Source organism: Gopherus evgoodei, unplaced genomic scaffold, assembly GCF_007399415.2.
Source record: "Gopherus evgoodei ecotype Sinaloan lineage unplaced genomic scaffold, rGopEvg1_v1.p scaffold_35_arrow_ctg1, whole genome shotgun sequence".
Lineage (NCBI taxonomy): Eukaryota > Metazoa > Chordata > Testudines > Testudinidae > Gopherus > Gopherus evgoodei.
The window spans coordinates 3,859,339-3,876,794 of record NW_022060027.1 but is presented as its reverse complement, the minus strand read 5'-3'; the positions used below and the strand labels follow the sequence as shown (position 1 = coordinate 3,876,794).

Sequence of the window (17,456 nt, the reverse complement as noted above, 5' to 3'; positions counted from 1 at the left end):
TTGGGGAGCGGGGTGCACCGCTGGGGGGCTGGGTGCATTGGGGGTGGGGTGCACAGCTGGGTTGCCGAGTGCATTGGGGAGTGGGGTGCACAGCTGGGGGGGGTGAGTGCATTAGGGGTGGGGTGCACAGCTGGGTTGCCAAGTGCATTGGGGGGCGGGGTGCAGGTACAGCTGCATGACTAGAACCAGGAGAAGGTGGGGCTGCGTGACTCATAGGCCTCTGGTCACTCCCCCCCCCCCACACACACACCACGCGACACCCCAGCACAGGAAACCACCAAACCCCAACATCTCCACCCACCCATCTGTGTTTGTCCCATCACAGTGGTTGCTATTCTGCTTGTGGTGACTGTTGCCAGGGCACCGCGTGCCTGATTGGCAGGGGCTTCTGGGGACAGGATATTGGGTGGGGAGAGGATGATACATGGGTCTGCTTTCCTATTGCCCCATCTCTGCCCCCTTGGGCTCTCAGCCTGGACTACCTGGGATCACCACCGTGGCCCCCCACAACAGCCAGGCCAGGAGGGGCGGGCGCAGCTGCATCCACGGGCATTTGCTTCCTGCTCTATGCTGAGCTCTAGACCCCCAGAGCTGCGACAGAACCCAGGAGTCCTGGCTCCCAGCCCCCTGCTCTAACCACTAGATCCCACTCCCCTCCCAGAGCCAGGGAGAGAACCCAGGAGTCCTGGCTCCCAGCCCCCCTCCAAGCGATTTAATCACTCCCCGAGACAAAAAAGCTATTTATTTCTATTCCCGGTTCCCCAGCAGTGGCTCCTTAGTTTGGGCAAACCTCAATGGGGAAGTGAAAGCCCCAGTTGCCCAGGGGAGTGGGAATCTTATTAACCCTTTAAAAGTGGGGCTCACAGACCTCATTAACCTGCGGTCTTTGCTGTCCAGGATTGGGGTCCCATAGGCCTTCCCATCTGCCTTCCGTTTGGGGGGAGGGAGTTAGCAGTGGGGGGGGGCTGTGAAATTTACGGGGTTCTGTTCAAATGTTTGGGGGTCTTTCATGACGGGGCACAAACTCCTGCAGTTTGATTTTTGGTGGGCAGCAAAGTCTGAGTCTTGTGTGTGGGATTTGGGCATTGTTCGCGGTGGGTGTGTGTGTGTGTAGAAAGCTCTGGAGTTCCCCTGCGTTCGGGGTGCCCCCCCCCCCCAGGGGAAGAGAAATCCAGGGGGCTGTACTTCGCCAGACACACGCCAGCCCCGTCCGGCCCCTCCCTGCTGGGGCGGCTGCCAGGGGTAGGGCTGGGGAGCGGGGGGAGGATTCAGGCGGGCAGAGAGAGGGATAGAGACAGCCGGCACGAAAGAGAAGAGACCCCCCCAGCCCGTCTGCAGCGCCAGGTATCCCCCACCCCCTCCCGCGGGGGGACCTGTCCCCCGTCCCCCTTAACTCCCTGCTGGGGGACCTCCCCCGTCCCCCTTAACTCCCTGCTGCGGGGCCTGCCTCCCCTAACTCCCTGCTGGGGGACCTGCCCTCCGTCCCCCTTAACTCCCTTCTGCGGGACCTGCCCCGTCCCCCTTAACTCCATGCTGGGGGACCTGCCCCCTTTAACTCTGTCCTGGGGGGACCTGCCCCCTTTAATTCTCTGCTGGGGGACCTGCCCCCTTTCACTTTGTCCTGGGGGGACCTGCCCCCTTTAACTCCCTGCTGCGGGACCTCCCCCCATCCCCCTTAACTCCTTCTGCGGGCCCTGCCCCCTTTCACTTTGTCCTGGGGAGATCTGCCCCCTTTAACTCCCTGCTGCGGGACCTCCCCCCATCCCCCTTAATTCCTTCTGCGGGCCCTGCCCCCTTTCACTTTGTCCTGGGGAGATCTGCCCCCTTTAACTCTCTGCTGCGGGATCTCCCCCCATCCCCCTTAACTCCCTTCTGCCCGACCTGCCGCATTTCACTCTGTCTTGGGGGGGCTGCCCCCCTTAACTCCCTGCTGCGGGACCTCCCCCCGTCCGCCCTAACTCCCTGCTGGGGGACCTGCTCCCCTTAACTCCCTGCTGGGGGACCTGCCCCGTTAACTCCCTGCTGGAGGGGTGTCTGGATCGGTCTCTATCTGGACGTTTCCTTTGCGGAATGTAGAAGTTCTGCGCTGGTTGCTGTGCCTGGGGGGGGGGGCGGGATCCCAGGGCGCGGGCTCCCCCCCCCCCCCGCTCTTGGTTTAGAGGGGAAGAAATAAGCCCTGAACCCCCTCCCCCTTGCGCTAGGCGGCCCCTGGTATCCCCTCCCACCCACAGCATCCCTGCCCCTCCACAAACAGCTAGAGCCCCTCCCCCAACACACACAGTGCACCCCACCCCACCCAACCCCCCAGCACCCGCATCGCCCCCCAACACACACAGCGCACCCCACCCAACCCCCCCAGCACCCGCATAGCCCCCCACCCAACACACACAGTGCCTTCCCTCCCCACCCCACCCAGCCACCTCAGAACACGGAGCGCCCCCCCCCCCAGATGTACCCCCGCGCCGAGCACACACAGCCCCAGAGAAGGGCTCTGTCTTCGGATCCATCCAGCCCTAGGACTCTGCTCCACTTGGTATCTGTGGACCCCCATCCCACTAGGAGCTGGGCTGAGACCAACAGACACCTACAATGGGGTAGAAGCCAGTGTCCTCTGGAGGGAAAAGGCCCCGTGTCCCATTCCCTGCTCCCCATAACTAGCCAGTCCCTGCCCTGGGGCCAGGTGGGAGCCAGCGCCCCCTAGAAGAGAGAAGCCCCATACCCCATTTCCCACCCCCTGAGCCAGCCAGTCCCTGTCCTGGGGCCGGCTGGCACCCCCTAGAGGGGACAGGCCCCGTGCCCCATTCTCCACCCCCCTGAGCCACCAGTCCCTGAAGATAGGAACTGGCACCCCCTGGAGGGGAAAGGCCCCGTGTCCCATTCCTTGCTCCCCATAAGCAGCCAGTCCCTGCTCTGGGGCTGGATGGGAGCCAGCGCCCCCTAGAAGAGAGAAGCCCCATTCCCCACCCCGCTGAGCCAGCCAGTCCCTGCCCTGGGGCCAGGTGGGAGCTGGCGCCCCCTAGAGGGGAGAGGCCCCGGGCCCCATTCCCTGCCCCCCTGAGCCAGCCAGTCCCTGCCCTGGGGCCAGGTGGGAGCTGGCGCCCCCCTAGAGGGGAGAGGCCCCGGGCCCCATTCCCAGCCCCCCTAGCCAGCCAGTCCCTGCCCTGGGGCCAGGTGGGAGCAGGCGCCCCCTAGAGGGGAGAGGCCCCAGGCCCCATTCCCAGCCCCCCTAGCCAGCCAGTCCCTGCCCTGGGGCCAGGTGGGAGCTGGCGCCCCACTAGAGGGGAGAGGCCCCGTGCCCATTTAGTGAGGCAGCCAGTCACACCCAGGCCAGCACCACTGCAATCAATGGTCAGTTGTTTGTATCTCTTCAATGGTGTCTTGATTTAGAACAGAAAATACTAACTTGTGGCTGAATGGCCCTGGGCTGCGAGCCAGGCCGGTCACCAGTGCCGCCGGGCAGGGCAGGGGCTGCCTTTGAGGGTGTTACTGTGACTCAGGGTGGCCCACAGTGCCCGTGTGGGGTGCCGTGCTGCAGGGAGCAGGGCAGGGGGCTCAGCAGGGGGCGCTGGGCTGCGGGCAGTGAGGCTGGGGGTCAGGAGGGGGCGCTGGGCTGTGGGGAGCGAGGCTGGGGGCCGGGGGGGTGCTAGGCTCTGAGAAGTGAGGCTGAGGGTTAGGAGGGGACACTGGGCTGTGGGGAGTGAGGCTGGGGGTCGGGGGGGCGCTGGGCTGCGAGGAGTGAGGCTGGGGGTCAGGAGGGGGCGCTGGGCCGTGGGGAGTGAGGCTGGGGGTCAGGAGGGGGCGCTGGGCTGTGGGGAGTGAGGCTGGGGGTCAGGAGGGGGCGCTGGGATGTGGGGAGTGAGGCTGGGGGTCAGGAGGGGGCGCTGGGCTGTGGGGAGTGAGGCTGGGGGTCAGGAGGGGGTGCTGGGCTGTGGGGAGCGAGGCTGGGGGTTGGAGGGGCGTTGGGCTGCGAGGAGTGAGGCTGGGGGTCTGGAGGGGGCGCTGGGCTGTGGGGAGTGAGGCTGGGGGCCAGGGGGCGCTGGGCTGCGAGGAGTGAGGCTGGGGGTCAGGAGGGGATGCTGGGCTGTGGGGAGTGAGGCTGGGGGCCGGGGGGCGCTGGGCTGCAGGCAGTGAGGCTGGGAGCTCAGCAGGGGGCGCTGGGCTGTGGGGAGTGAGGCTGGGGGCCGGGGGGCGCTGGGCTGTGGGGAGTGAGGCTGGGGGTCAGGAGGGGGCGCTGGGCTGTGGGGAGTGAGGCTGGGGGTCAGGAGGGCGTGCTGGGCTGTGGGGAGCGAGGCTGGAGGTCAGCAGGGGGTGCTTGGCTGCGAGGAGTGAGGCTGGGGGTCAGGAGGGGGCGCTGGACTGTGGGGAGTGAGGCTGGGGGTCAGGAGGGGGCGCTGGGCTGTGGGGAGTGAGGCTGGAGGTCAGCAGGGGGTGCTTGGCTGCGAGGAGTGAGGCTGGGGGTCAGGAGGGGGCGCTGGGCTGTGGGGAGTGAGGCTGGAGGTCAGCAGGGGGTGCTTGGCTGCGAGGAGTGAGGCTGGGGGTCAGGAGGGGGTGCTGGGCTGCGGGGAGTGAGGCTGGGGGTCAGGAGGGGGCGCTGGGCTGCGGGCAGTGAGGCTGGGGGTCAGGAGGGGGCGCTGGGCTGTGGGGAGTGAGGCTGGGAGTCAGGAGGGGGTGCTGGGCTGTGGGGAGCGAGGCTGGAGGTCAGCAGGGGGTGCTTGGCTGCGAGGAGTGAGGCTGGGGGTCAGGAGGGGGTGCTGGGCTGTGGGGAGTGAGGCTGGGGGTCAGGAGGGGGCGCTGGGCTGTGGGGAGTGAGGCTGGGGGTCAGGAGGGGGTGCTGGGCTGAGGGGAGTGAGGCTGGGGCTCAGCAGGAGACGCTGGGCTGCGGGGAGCGAGGCTGGGGGTCAGGAGGGGGCGCTGGGCTGTGGGGAGTGAGGCTGGGGGTCAGGAGGGGGCGCTGGGCTGTGGGGAGTGAGGCTGGGGGTCAGGAGGGGGCGCTGGGCTGCGGGGAGTGAGGCTGGGGGTCAGGAGGGGGCGCTGGGCTGTGGGGAGTGAGGCTGGGGGTCAGGAGGGGGCGCTGGGCTGCTCAGTGCCAGGTGAGGGGTCCCTGTATACCCAACCCCCGTGCCCCACCCTCAGAGTGGCTGCGTTTCAGTGCCAGGTGAGGGGTCCCCATATAACCAGCCCCCACGTCCCACCCCAGAGAGGCTGCATCTCAGCGCCAGGTGAGGGATCCTCGTATAAAGAGCCATCCAGCACAGAAATGTGGGGTGGGGGGAGCTTGCCTGAATCCAACCCCAGAGGGCGATGGAGCCAGGGGGAGGGCGGAAGTCCCACACACTCCAGTTGAGAGGCCAGCAAGAAATTGGGAATTCTTGAGTAGGAGGAAATATTCAGGGCTAAATTGATGGGTTCTGGTATCCCACCTCTTCCCTGTCCCCCAGATCAGACCCCCGGGCCCGTCTACCCCGATATCCCACCCCTTCTCTACACCCCAGATCAGACCCCCGGGCCCATCTACCACGATATCCCACCCCTTCTCTACACCCCCATATCAGACCCCTGGGGCCATCTACCCCGATATCCCACCCCTTCTCTACACCCCCATATCAGACCCCTGGGGCCCATCTACTCTGGTATCGTATCCCGTCTCTGTCCCCCAGATCAGACCCCCAGGTCCATCTACTCCAGTATCGTACCCCCTCCATGTCCATCAGATCAGACCCCCGGGCCCATCTAACCTGGTATTCCTCCCCCTCCCTACCCCCGAATCAGACCCCCAGGCCCATCTACCCTAGTTTCCCACCCCTTCCCTACCCCCAAATCAGACCCCCAGGCCCATCTACCCCAGTTTCCCGCCCCCTCCATGCCCTCTGGATCAGACCTCCAGGCCCATCTACCCTGGTATCCCACCCTGGCATCTGATAAATGGGGAGGTTGGGAGCCAGGACTCCTGGGTTCTCTGCCTGGCTCTGGGAGAGGAGTGGGGTCCAGTGATGCAGATGGGGGTGGGATGCTGGCTGGGCATGTTCTAGGGTGGCTGTGGGGAAATCCAGCTCCACACCCAGTGCTCACATGATCCCGGAGCATCTGGAACCCATTAGGGGAGGCTGGGACAGAGGGATGTTTGTGTGTGTACATGGGGGGGAGGGAGGGGAGTCAGAGATTCGGGGCGGGACGGTGCCTGGGGGGGAGGGGGGCTGGGAACTTCCCGCCTCAGAGTTAGTCTTCCCCCTTGGATTGGAACCGGGAAGTGCGTGGGGACTAGCGGGAGACTGGGGAGTGGGGAGCGGAAGGACTAGGGGGGTAGCCAGGAGTCTCGGGGGAGAGGGGTGTGGGCGGGCTCCTGGCTGGTTTGGGGTGGGGGAAGGCCTGGTGGGTGTCCTGACAAAGGGGGTGTGAGGATCTGGGCCAGGCCTCAGGAGGTGTTTGGGCATGGCCACGTTCCCCATTGACACCCCCTATCTCCGACACCCCCCCCAGCACTCGCCATGAGCTTCCTCCTCTTTGCCATCACGGGCCTGCACGTCCTCATCCTCGTGCTGCTCTTCGTCGCCACTCTGGACAAGGTGAGACGCCGCCCCCCCCAACACCAGGCAGAGGACCCAGGAGTCCTGGCACCCAGCCCCCTCCCCTAACCACTAGCCCCCACTCCCCTCCCAGAGCCAGGGAGAGAACCCAGGAGTCCTGGCTTCCAGACCCCCTGCTGTAACCTGTGGACCCCATTCCCCTCCTAGAACTGGGGATAGAACCCAGGTGCCCTGGCCCAAGGCCCCAGGCTGGAGGAGGGGAGGGCATCTCAGGGCCCTGTGCTAATCCCCCTTGTCCCCCCCCAGTCGTGGTGGGTGCTGCCGGATGATGAGACTGTCAATCTGTGGTACGACTGTCTATACGACAACAACACCCAGAGCTGGCTGTGCGCCTCTGTTGCTGAGAGCCGTGAGTGGGGGTCCCAGAGCCGGGAATGGGGGTGTGTGTTCTGGGATGCAGGGAAGGGTTGATAAGCATGAGGGGGATGATAGAGGAGTGCCAGGTGGTGATGATGGGATGGGGCAGTCCCAGATATTCTGGGCTAGCCACGCCACACCCCAGAGGGGCCACATCTCTGTGCCGGGCAAGGGGTCCCCAGATAACCAACCCCTGTGCCCCACCCCAGAGGGGCCGCATCCCAGTGCCGGGCGATATCCCTGTATACCCAGCTTCCACCCCAGAGGGGCTACGTCCCAGCACCGAGGGGTCCCGTATACCCAGCCTCCGCAGCCCACCCCAGAGGGGCCACATCCCAGTGCCGGGCGATGTCCCTGTATACCCAGCCCCCACCCCAGAGGGGCTACGTCCCAGCACCGAGAGGTCCCGTATACCCAGCCTCCGCAGCCCACCCCAGAGGGGCCACATCCCAGTGCCGGACGATGTCCCTGTATACCCAGCTCCCACCCCCGCCCCAGAGGGGCTACGTCCCAGCACCGAGAGGTCCCGTATACCCAGCCTCCGCAGCCCACCCCAGAGGGGCCACATCCTAGTGCCGGGCGATGTCCCTGTATACCCAGCTCCCACCCCCGCCCCAGAGGGGCTACGTCCCAGCACCAAGGGAGGGGTCCCATATACCCAGCCTCCGCAGCCCACCCCAGAGGGGCCACATCCCAGTGCCGGGTGATGTCCCTGTATACCCAGCTCCCACCCCCCACCCCAGAGGGGCTACGTCCCAGCACCGAGAGGTCCCGTATACCCAGCCTCTGCAGCCCACCCCAGAGGGGCCACATCCTAGTGCCGGGCGATGTCCCTGTATACCCAGCTGCCACCCCCGCCCCAGAGGGGCTACGTCCCAGCACCGAGAGGTCCCGTATACCCAGCCTCCGCAGCCCACCCCAGAGGGGCCACATCCCAGTGCCGGGTGATGTCCCTGTATACCCAGCTCCCACCCCCCACCCCAGAGGGGCCACGTTCCAGCAGCAGACCAGGGGTCCCCATATACCCAGCCCCCGCGCCCCACCCCAGAGGGGCTGCATCCCAGCACCGGGAGAGGGGTCTGTGATCTCACCAGCGGCTTTTCCTTGGTCCCCAGAGTGGCTCCAAGCCGTCCAAGCCCTCATGGTCCTGGCTATGCTCTTCTCCAGCTTCGCCTTTGTTCTCTTCATGTACCAGCTGTACACCATGGAGCGCGGGGGGCTTTTCTACGCCACCGGCGTCTGCCAGCTCTTGGCCTGTGAGTAACCAGCCCCCGCGCCCCGCCCCAGAGGGGCCGCCTCCCAGCACCACTTTTCTGCCTGGCTCTGGCAGGGGAGTAGGGGCTAGTGGTGTCAGTGGGGGTGGGAGCCAGGACTCCTGAGTTCTATTCCTGGCTCGGGCCGGGGGGGAGTCTAGTAGTTAGAGCAGGGGGGCTGGGAGCCAGGACTCCTGGGTTCTCTCCCTGGCTCTGGGAGGGGAGTGGGGGCTAGTGGTTAGAGGGGGCTGGGAGCCAGGACTCCTGGGTTCTCTCCCTGGCTCTGGGAGGGGAGTGGGGGCTAGTGGTTAGAGGGGACTGGAAGCCAGGACTCCTGGGTTCTCTCCCTGGCTCTGGGAGGGGAATGGGGTCTAGTGGTTGGGGGGTGGGGCTGGGAACCAGGACTCCTGGGTTCTCTCCCTGGCTCTGGCAGCGGAGTGGGGGCTAGTGGTTAGAGGGGACTGGAAGCCAGGACTCCTGGGTTCTCTCCCTGGCTCTGGGAGGGGAATGGGGTCTAGTGGTTGGGGGGTGGGGCTGGGAACCAGGGCTCCTGGGTTCTCTCCCTGGCTCTGGGAGGGGAGTGGGGACTAGCAGTTAGTGGGGCTGGGCTTGGAGCCCGGACGCCTGGCTGCTCTGGCCTGAAGCTGCCCCTCACCCCTCCTCTCTCTGTTGTCCCCATCCGCGGTGCAGGCATCTCGGTGTTCACGGCCGCCTTGATCTACGCCATCCATGTGGACAAATTTCACCTGCACCGGCAGTCAGGCGGCTCCTTCGGCTACTGCTTCGTGCTGGCCTGGCTGGCCTTCCCCCTGGCGCTGCTCAGCGGCGTCATGTACATCCACCTCCGCAAGAGGGAGTGACCCCCGCCCCCATCGCAGGGGGGCTGCTCGTGACCATGGCCCATCCCTTTCCCCTGCCTCATGGTGGCCTGGCCATCACATGCTGTTGGGTCCCTGGAGCCTGTCCTGGCCACATCCAGCTCTCTCCGCCTTGTCCGTGCCGGCACCCTGCATGGACACCTGCTCCCCTCCCGCCCGTGACCAGGCCCCATGGCCATCCCCTGCTCCCCTCTCCGCAGCCCGTTGTGGGTGGGGGACAACCCTGGTCATGGAGGGGACCCCCGGCTGGGGTGACACTCCAATCATCTCACTGAACCTGAACATGTTGGGGATGGGCCCCCCCGGCCATGCCTTACAATCTGGGTGCCACGCATACAAATCTGGGGGTCACAGCCCTTGCCCATGCCTGGCAGAGATGCCCTGGTCTCACCCCTCACAGACACATGCTCTGGTCTCAGATCCCCCCGTGGGCACATGCCGTGGTCTCAGATCGAGCCATCACTGGCTGCAACCCCTGGCTCGCTGCTTCATTCTGCTCCCACGCGGGCGTCTGGATGGGTGGAGCTGGGCACTGGGGTGTTGGTGGCAGTGCTGAGGGCCCCCCCCACTGCTCCCATCATGGCATCTGCTCTCACCGTCCTGGTGCAGAACATGGCTAACAAATCCTTGAGAGGTGGCAGTTCCACAGTGCAGCACCTTCCTCTCTGCAGGGAGGAGGTAGGCACCAGGGGGGTGGTCCCAGGGGAGGGACACCCCTTCTTCCCCAAGGCGGGGATTTCCGGTCTCCCATGGGGCTATAGGGAGCCTTCCTTCGGCGGCATCTCAGTGCACGGCTTCCGTCCAGCCCCGCACCAGCCGCAGCCCCGTGCCTGGGCGCCATCATTTATATATTTGGACAATAAAAGTGACCTGATCGAACTGCCTGGTGGCTTTGACAGCACTTGTTTCTGGAGCAAGGGACTGTGGGTACGGCTAGGCCGAGCGATCTGTGGCAGTGCCACAGCCACCCCCATATGACCGTCTCACTCCAGGAGCAAGGGAGTGTGAGCACGGCCAGGATGAGCGCTCTGTGGCAGTGCCACACCCCCTGCCATGTGACCGTCTCCCTCCAGGAGCACGGGATTGTGAGTACAGCCGGGCCGAGAAATTGGTGGCAGTGCCACACACACACCCATGTGACCATCTCCCTCCAGGAGCAAAGGATTGTGGGTAGGGCCAGGCCACACGCCTGCCCCCGGCCACACCAAGTCTCTACCGTGCCTGATGGGGGTGGAAATCATTCCCACGCTGGAGGGGGCAGCTTTGCCCCCAGGCTGGCATGCCCTGCAAAAATCAGGGCTGATGCGGGAGCAGGGATCAAACAAGAAATCTCTTTATTGCACTGCAAATACGGTAGAAACCCCCCTCCCCGCAGAGAGGCTTTCAGGCCAGGGAATAAAGCTGAGCTCCTAAGGTTAAGACATTTTACCGTCGCTCACTGGGGGTGGGAGCCTGCGCTCTGGGAAGGGAGTGAGGTCTAATGCTCAGAGCAGGGGAGCTGGCAGTCCAGACTCCTGGGTTCTCTCCCTCGCTCTGGGAGGGAAGTAGGGTCTAGTGGTTAGAGCAGGGGGGCTGGGAGCCAGGACTCCTGGGTTCTCTCTGTGGCTCTGTGAGGGGAGTGAGGTCTAGTGGTTAGAGGGGGCCAGGGCTGGGAGCCAGGACTCCTGGGTTCTCTCCCCAGCTGTAGGGAAAAATGCTGGCTTAGAGCCTGACTAGTCAGTAATCAACATGGCCAGCTCCCCCGCTGGCGTGAACCAGCCCTGGCTTCCTCAGAGGCAATGGGAGGTGTGCTGTGTGCCGCCCCACCCCTGGCGACTAAAGTGCTTTCAGTTTGGGGGAGGAGGGCCAGCGTTCTTCCACTCCTGCCCAAAAGTCTCTCTTTCTCACACGCAAATCGAGGCCAGGCCCCCTGAAAGTCAGCAGCACAGGAAAGCATGGGAGGAGCCAGAGCGAAGCAGCCCCTGCCAACCAGCCGGCCCGTCTGAAATCACGGCCTGAATTCTGCATGCAGCCCCGCTGGCTTGGGTGGGCCCATCTCGCTCCTCTCGCAGCAGTGCAGACGCTGGCTCCAAGAGAGACGTCGGGTGCAAATCCATGCACCACGGGCAGCCAGCGCTGGGGTCTGGGCACACCGCAGAGAGGGTTTGGCTGGGAGAGCTTTGGGCACTCTCTTGCTGCCAAAAAGAAGGGGGATCCAGGGTCCAAATCCTTTGCTGTGGAGGGGGCTGTAATGGGGCCAGAGCCCTCCCGGCTGAATGGACTTTGATCCATTGGTGTCGATGGGCCGGTGCTCCCCTGCCGACTTCCCAGCATCCGGCTGGCAGAATCCCTCAGGCACCAGGCGGCCCAAAGGGGATTAACGACCCAGCAATCCAGCCCTGGCAGTAGCTGGGTAACGGCAGGGCCATGCCAAGCATGGGAGTTGGCAGGACTCCCAGAATGCACCAGGAACATGCTCAGAGCATGTGAGCATGGGGGGAGCCTCATTTCTCCTCTCCCCCACAGGTGTTGCATGCTCAGTAGAGGGCCCCCCTCCAGTGCTGTCCCTGCCCTTCCCTCCGGAGCAGCTGTATCACAGCCAGCAGAAGGATTCGGGGGTGCCCATACTGCAAACAGCCAGGGGGCGTCAGTGGGACCCAGGGGCCACGGCGGGATCGGCTCGGTGCCCCCCCTCTAGGCTGAGCAGGTGCCGGCAGGCGCGGTCGGCGCAGAAGGAGACTTCCAGGCCTGAGTGGAGCCGCAGCCACGACTGGACGTGCTCCTGAAGGCTAGCCACCGTCTCAGGGTCTGGAGAGAGAGGTGGCCTGAGTCACCCCTAGGGAGAGTGCCCCCTGCTGGGGAACTCCCCCTCACTGCCAGTCCTGCCCCCCCCCATTGAGAGCACCCCCTGCTGCGGAACTCCCCCTCACTGCCAGTCCTGCCCCTCCCCCATGAGAGCATCCCCTGCTGAGGAACTCCCCCTCACTGCCAGTCCTGCCCCCCCCATGAGAGCACCCCCTGCTGGGGAACTCCCTCTCACTGCTAGCTCTGCCCCCCCCATGAGAGCACCCCCTGCTGAGGAACTCCCCCTCACTGCCAGTCCTGCCCCCTCCCCCATGAGAGCATCCCCTGCTGAGGAACTCCCCCTCACTGCTAGCCCAGCCCCTCCCCCATGAGAGCACCCCCTGCTGCGGAACTCCCCCTCACTGCCAGTCCTGCCCCTCCCCCATGAGAGCACCCCTGCTGAGGAACTCCCCCTCACTGCCAGTCCTGCCCCCCCCATGAGAACACCCCCTGCTGGGGAACTCCCTCTCACTGCTAGCTCTGCCCCCCCCATGAGAGCACCCCCTGCTGAGGAACTCCCCCTCACTGCCAGTCCTGCCCCCTCCCCCATGAGAGCATCCCCTGCTGAGGAACTCCCCCTCACTGCTAGCCCAGCCCCTCCCCCATGAGAGCACACCCTGCTGGGGAACTCCCCCTCACAGCTAGCCCTCCCCCCATGAGGGCGCCCCCTGCTGGGGAGACCCACACACACTCTCAGCCCTGGGGTCCCCCCAACCTGATGGGGAGACACTCTCGCTCAGCTCTGCCTCCCTGAGTGAGAGCGCCCCCTGCCAGGGAGACCCCGTCTCTCCACCCTGCCTCCCACTGAGAGCACCCCGTGCTGCTCCCTACCTGCGGGGCCGTGCGGGGGCCAGGCTGGCTGCCGGCGCAGGAAGCTGTGTGCCAGGATCAGCTCCTTGGCGTGCTCCTCCTGCGCCCGCAGCACCAGCGCGCCCAGCAGCTCTGAGTTGTTGGAGGTGCTGCGGTAATACAGCATGTGCGCCAGCTCCAGGGAGTGGATGTTCCGCCGCTGCCCGAACACCTGCGCGGGGAGCACGGGTTCAGGACGCCTGGGTCCTGTCCCCTGCTCGGGGAGGGAAGTGGTGTCTAGTGGTTACAGCGGGGAGCCCGGACTCCTGAGTTCTATCTCCTAGCTCTGGGAGGAGAGTAGCTGCAGCGCCAAGGCCTGGCAACTCAGTGGCTCCTTTCAGACACTGACAGGAGCCTTCAGGCCGTGTGGTCTCATGGGTAGGGCACTGGAGCCCTGGGTGCTCTTCCCAGCTCTACCCCGACCTCACCTCAATTAGTCAATCCGTGTCTCTCTGTTTCCCCTCTCCCTTGTCTATTTAAATCGTGAGCTTTTTGGTGCAGGATCTGTTTCTATGAGAGTACAGAGGACAACACAACAGGGTCTTCATGGCACAACGGGGGCCCCCGATCTCGGGTGGGAGGGGTCTGCACAATGCCTGGCATGACGGGGGTCCCGATCTCCCGACCAGGGGACTGCGCGGCCCCAACCTCGCCAGGGCACCTACCTTCCAGGCGCGGAAGGTCATGAAGGCGCCAAAGCAGAGCAGCAGGAAGCTGGTGCCGATCTTGAGGTCGGACAGCACCACCATGCCGACGTTGACGAAGAGGGCCAGCCCGCTCACCACCAGCGTGACGTTCAGCAGCGTCTTGTAGAAGATGGACGTGCGGATCCTCACGGCCGGCAGCAGCTGCTCCAGCGCCTCCAAGGGGATGTCCTTGAAGCACTTCAGCACCAGGTGGGCGTTCCTGGGCCGGGCCGCCACCAGCACCCGCTTGAAATAACGCCTGGGGGTGAGCAGCACCGTCAGCAGGGTGGGATCTAGGGACAGGCACTGCGGGTGCAGCCCCCTCAATCATGGCTCGGGCCATGACCGACAAGGGCGGCGAAGGGAGGTCGTCAGCACTGATTGCTGGAGGAGAGTGACCCCTACTGAGCCCCCACTCCACTCCTGGGGCACTGGGGTCAACCTTGACTTTGAGGGGAGAGCACCCCCCACTGAGGCCCAAGCAGAACAGCGCCCCCTAGCACTGCCCTGGGGTTTTGGGGTGAATGCTGACTGCCAGGGGAGAGAACCCCCTATTGAGTCCTGTACCCCATTCCCACAGCACAGTGCCCCCAAGCCATTCTGCTCCCAGACATCCTGGCTGGAAGGGTAAGAAGACGGGGGTCCTTGCCTTTCCGCGGGGGTCCGGGCCGTGCCAAACAGCCCCTTCCGAGGCCCCAGCGTGGATTTAATCGGGAGGACTCCAACACGCTGGCCAAGGGCCCAAAATCGGATGTACTCGTACTGATCCAGGTTCACCGAAACCTGGGGAACAAAGGGGAACCTACAGCCACAACGCACAACGGGACGGGTTGCTAAGCCTGGGTCCTCCCAACACAACTGACCCTCGAATGCGGCCGCTTCTGGGGAGGGCCACAAGAGCTGGTTATACGGGGACCCCTTGCTGGGCACGGAGACGGGGCCCCTCTGGGGTGGTGCATGGGGGCTGTTCATCCAGCAATCCCTTGCCCAGCGTTGAGATGCAGCCTCTTTCGGGTGGGGCACAGGGGCTGTTTATACAAGGACCCCTGGCCCGTTGTTGAGATGCAGCTGCCTCTGGGGTGTGGAATAGGGTTTCTTCATTGCACAGCCCAGGGAGAGAAGGGAAATCCTGTATACCTGATGGGATTATAGGCAGGCAGGAGGGTCTATCCTGAAGTGGCAACCAAGGGAGGGGCCGTTGCAGGGGGCAAGAGGCCTGCTGGCTCAGTAGCAGGGCACGGGATCAGGGGCAGAAAGGAATTCGCTTTTCCCATGTGTTATATTGGGGCAGTGCCGGATGGGCTGCTCCCCTCCCCAGAGGTGGCAGCACCTGGACGTCATCCTGAGGGTGATGCACGATGAGGGCATAGGCCAAGGCATCCTCCGACAGGCTGTTGAAGTTGGCCTGATCCAGCACTGGTTCCAGCTCAGCCAAGACCTGCCGCTCCCTAGCCAGGCGCTCTGTGTCACTCAGAGCCATCTCTGGTAGGGTGTCCCGGTCGGGGTTAATGGGATCGTAGAGAGCCTGTGGAGGGGCAGCAGGAAGGTACTTGTGTGTGGGACACCCGGCCCCGAGGATCCCACAGCACCATGCCTGAAAAGGGATCTGTTCACTTCACGCTGAAATGCAGCCAACCTTGGGGTGGAGCGCTGCAGCTGTTTATACAGGGACTCTCACCCAGTGCTGAGATGCAGCCAACTCTGGGGTCAGGAGCGGGGTCTCCCTATACAGTGATCCCTGACCCAGTGCAGCGATGCGGCTGCCTCTGGGGTGAAGAGAAGGGTCTGCTTATACAGCGATCCATCACCCAACATTCAGATGTGGCTGGGTCTGGGGTGGGGAGCAGGGTCTGCTTATACAGCAATCCCTCAACCAGTGCTGAGATGTGACTGCCTCTTAGGTGGAGCAAAGAGACCTTTTATAGAGAAAATCCACAAATAAGCCCCCCTACCAAGCCCCTGCCCTACTCTCTGCAGCACAGACCCCCCTAGGGCTGCCCTGGGGCCAGCGCTGTCACTGGAGAACGCCCCCTACCCACCGTGTTTTCTTTCACCGGCTCCCCCTGAACCCCAGCCCAGCTTAGCTATTTCCAAACGGGACTCTACCTGCAAGCGCCCCAGGCGGGAATGGTAGTGATGCAGGAGGGAAGAGTCCACTCGCGCCACGAAGGCCAGGAAGGAGGCGTGCTCAGCGTCGCTGGAAGAGTGGAACTCCTGGAGGGACAGTTAGCGCCAAGTGTGGATTCACAAGGGACCAACATCCCCAGATCTGAGGTATATCCTATACCATGTGCGAGAGCCGTCTCCTGTGCTGCCCCGACTGCCTAATTGAGAGGCGGGCACCTCTGGGGTGGAGCGGTATGGCTGTTTATATAGGGACCCCTTGCCTGACGCTGAGACGCAACCGCCTCTGGGGCAGGGCTGTTTATACAGGGACTCCTGTCCCCGGTGCTGAGATGCAGCTCCTCTGGGGTAGGGCTCTTTATACAGCAACCCCTCTGGGGTGAGATCGGCTCTGACTCAGAGAGGATTGCCCTGTACCAAGTCACCCACCCTGCTGCCGCCAGGTGTTTCCCAGCAGTCTCCCCTCTGTGTGCTGCCCCTCCCTGGCGGTGCTTCACTTTGTGCTCCCCCGGGGAGCGCCCTGTACCTTGAGAAGGGCGCTGACCAGCTGCCCCTTGGAGAAGGGGATGAACCGCTCCCTGTACTGCTCAGCCCACCCCTGAGGCTCCACAGGCTTCCACATCCTCCGGTACTCTGCCATCCGGGAGGCGAGGGAGGCCGTGCCGCGGCAGGGTGGCCCCGGCACCCCTGTCCCCAGGGCGGCCCATGCCACACCCAGCATCCTGCAAGAGAGGGAAGCATCAGCCCAACACAACACAGCCGCCATAACCCTGCAGTGGGCAGCTCCAGCTCTGTGGCCAGCTCAGTTCTCAGACAAACTTCGGGTCACAGGGCCCGTTTATACAGGGATCCCTTACCGGGCACTGAGATGCAGGCACAGGGGCTGTTTGTATGGGAACTGCCTCACCTGTGCTGAGATGCGGCCTCTCTGGGGTGGGGCACAGCGGCTGTTTATACAGCAACCCCTTGTTTGGTGGCAAGATGCAGCCTCTCTAGGGTCACGCATGGGGGCTGTTTATTCATGGATCCCTCGCCCAGGACCCAGGCTGAGACCCAGCCACTCAGTTCACACATGGGCCCAGCAAGCAGAGGTTGGATGAGAATGACTTTTAGCACTCATCTGATGCAGTGGGTATTCACCCACGAAAGCTCATGCGCCAATATGTCTGTTAGGCTATATGGTGCCACAGACTCTTTGCTGCTTTTACAGATCCAGACTAACACAGCTCCCCCTCTGATATTTTAGCACTTAGTTTGGGAGAGAGGGGAACCAGCATCCTCTGGAGAGGCAGGCCCCATGTTCCATTCTCTGCCCCCCCGAGCCAGCCAGTCTCCAACCGTGAGGCCAGATGAGAGCCAGCACTCCCTGGAAAGGCCCTGTGTCCCATTCCCTGCCCCACTGAGCTGCCCAGTCCCCCGCTCTGGGGCCAGAAAGGAGCTGGTGCCCCCTAGAGGGGAAAGGCCCCGTCTCCTAACCACCCACCGCCGCCCAGCGGCCATATCTTTGGCTAGTGCGAGCCTGTTTCTCTGTTGTGTCCGTTCCCAGGAGTCAGGTCTTGGAAGACTCTTCAGATTCCTCCATGGCACCATTTAAACCCTCTGCCCCAGCAGAGAAGCAGGTGGGGCTGCAGGATCTTGGGGGGACGACGACCGACCACTGGAGAGTTCAAAGGTCGCCAGTCCTGGGGGCAGGATTAGCAAAGTTGTCTTGGCTGCTGTGCAAGGTTCAAAGGTCACCAGCCGTGGGATGGTGGCACCGAGGGCGTCTTGCCACTGTGCAGGGTTCAAAGGTCGCTGGCTGTGGGTGCAGGGTTCAAAGGTCACCAGCTGTGGGATGGTGGCACCGAGGGCGTCTTGCCACTGTGCAGGGTTCAAAGGTCGCTGGCTGTGGGTGCAGGGTTC

The 17,456-nt window shown here is 64.1% G+C and overlaps 2 protein-coding genes across 3 annotated transcripts; one reads left to right on the top strand and one right to left on the bottom strand.

Annotated features, from left to right (window-relative positions):
* The first annotated feature begins 1,237 nt into the window (after nt 1–1,237).
* EMP3 (epithelial membrane protein 3) lies at nt 1,238–9,955 on the top strand. The gene is made up of 5 exons (XM_030544987.1): nt 1,238–1,344; nt 6,478–6,563; nt 6,831–6,933; nt 8,057–8,197; nt 8,885–9,955. The coding sequence occupies exons 2-5, from the start codon at nt 6,486–6,488 to the stop codon at nt 9,052–9,054; spliced, it is 492 nt and encodes a 163-aa protein (XP_030400847.1). The 5' UTR covers nt 1,238–1,344; nt 6,478–6,485; the 3' UTR covers nt 9,055–9,955.
* Nucleotides 9,956–10,681: 726 nt separating this feature from the next.
* Nucleotides 10,682–17,165, bottom strand: TMEM143 (transmembrane protein 143). 2 transcript variants are annotated; one of them, XM_030544856.1, is made up of 8 exons: nt 17,038–17,165; nt 16,081–16,276; nt 15,537–15,644; nt 14,761–14,955; nt 14,080–14,213; nt 13,410–13,689; nt 12,727–12,916; nt 10,682–11,859 (listed from the first exon to the last, which is right to left on the bottom strand). In XM_030544856.1, exons 1-8 carry the CDS (start codon nt 17,142–17,144, stop codon nt 11,699–11,701), a joined length of 1,371 nt encoding a protein of 456 aa, XP_030400716.1. In that variant the 5' UTR covers nt 17,145–17,165; the 3' UTR covers nt 10,682–11,698. The 2 variants fall into 2 exon arrangements, with proteins under 2 accessions (XP_030400716.1, XP_030400717.1); XM_030544857.1 differs by having other exon boundaries at nt 17,074–17,162.
* Nucleotides 17,166–17,456: the final 291 nt, after the last annotated feature.

Coding starts and splice junctions, on each gene's coding strand:
- EMP3 (XM_030544987.1), top strand. CDS start 6,486: ATGAGCTTCCTCCTCTTTGCCATCACGGGCCTGCACGTCCTCATCCTC. Junction 6,564..6,830: donor TCGTCGCCACTCTGGACAAG/GTGAGACGCCGC, acceptor GTCCCCCCCCAG/TCGTGGTGGGTGCTGCCGGA. Junction 6,934..8,056: donor CGCCTCTGTTGCTGAGAGCC/GTGAGTGGGGGT, acceptor CTTGGTCCCCAG/AGTGGCTCCAAGCCGTCCAA.
- TMEM143 (XM_030544856.1), bottom strand. CDS start 17,144: ATGGTGCCATGGAGGAATCTGAAGAGTCTTCCAAGACCTGACTCCTGG. Junction 16,277..17,037: donor GATATGGCCGCTGGGCGGCG/GTGGGTGGTTAG, acceptor CCTCTCTTGCAG/GATGCTGGGTGTGGCATGGG. Junction 11,860..12,726: donor GCCCCCGCACGGCCCCGCAG/GTAGGGAGCAGC, acceptor CTCTCTCTCCAG/ACCCTGAGACGGTGGCTAGC.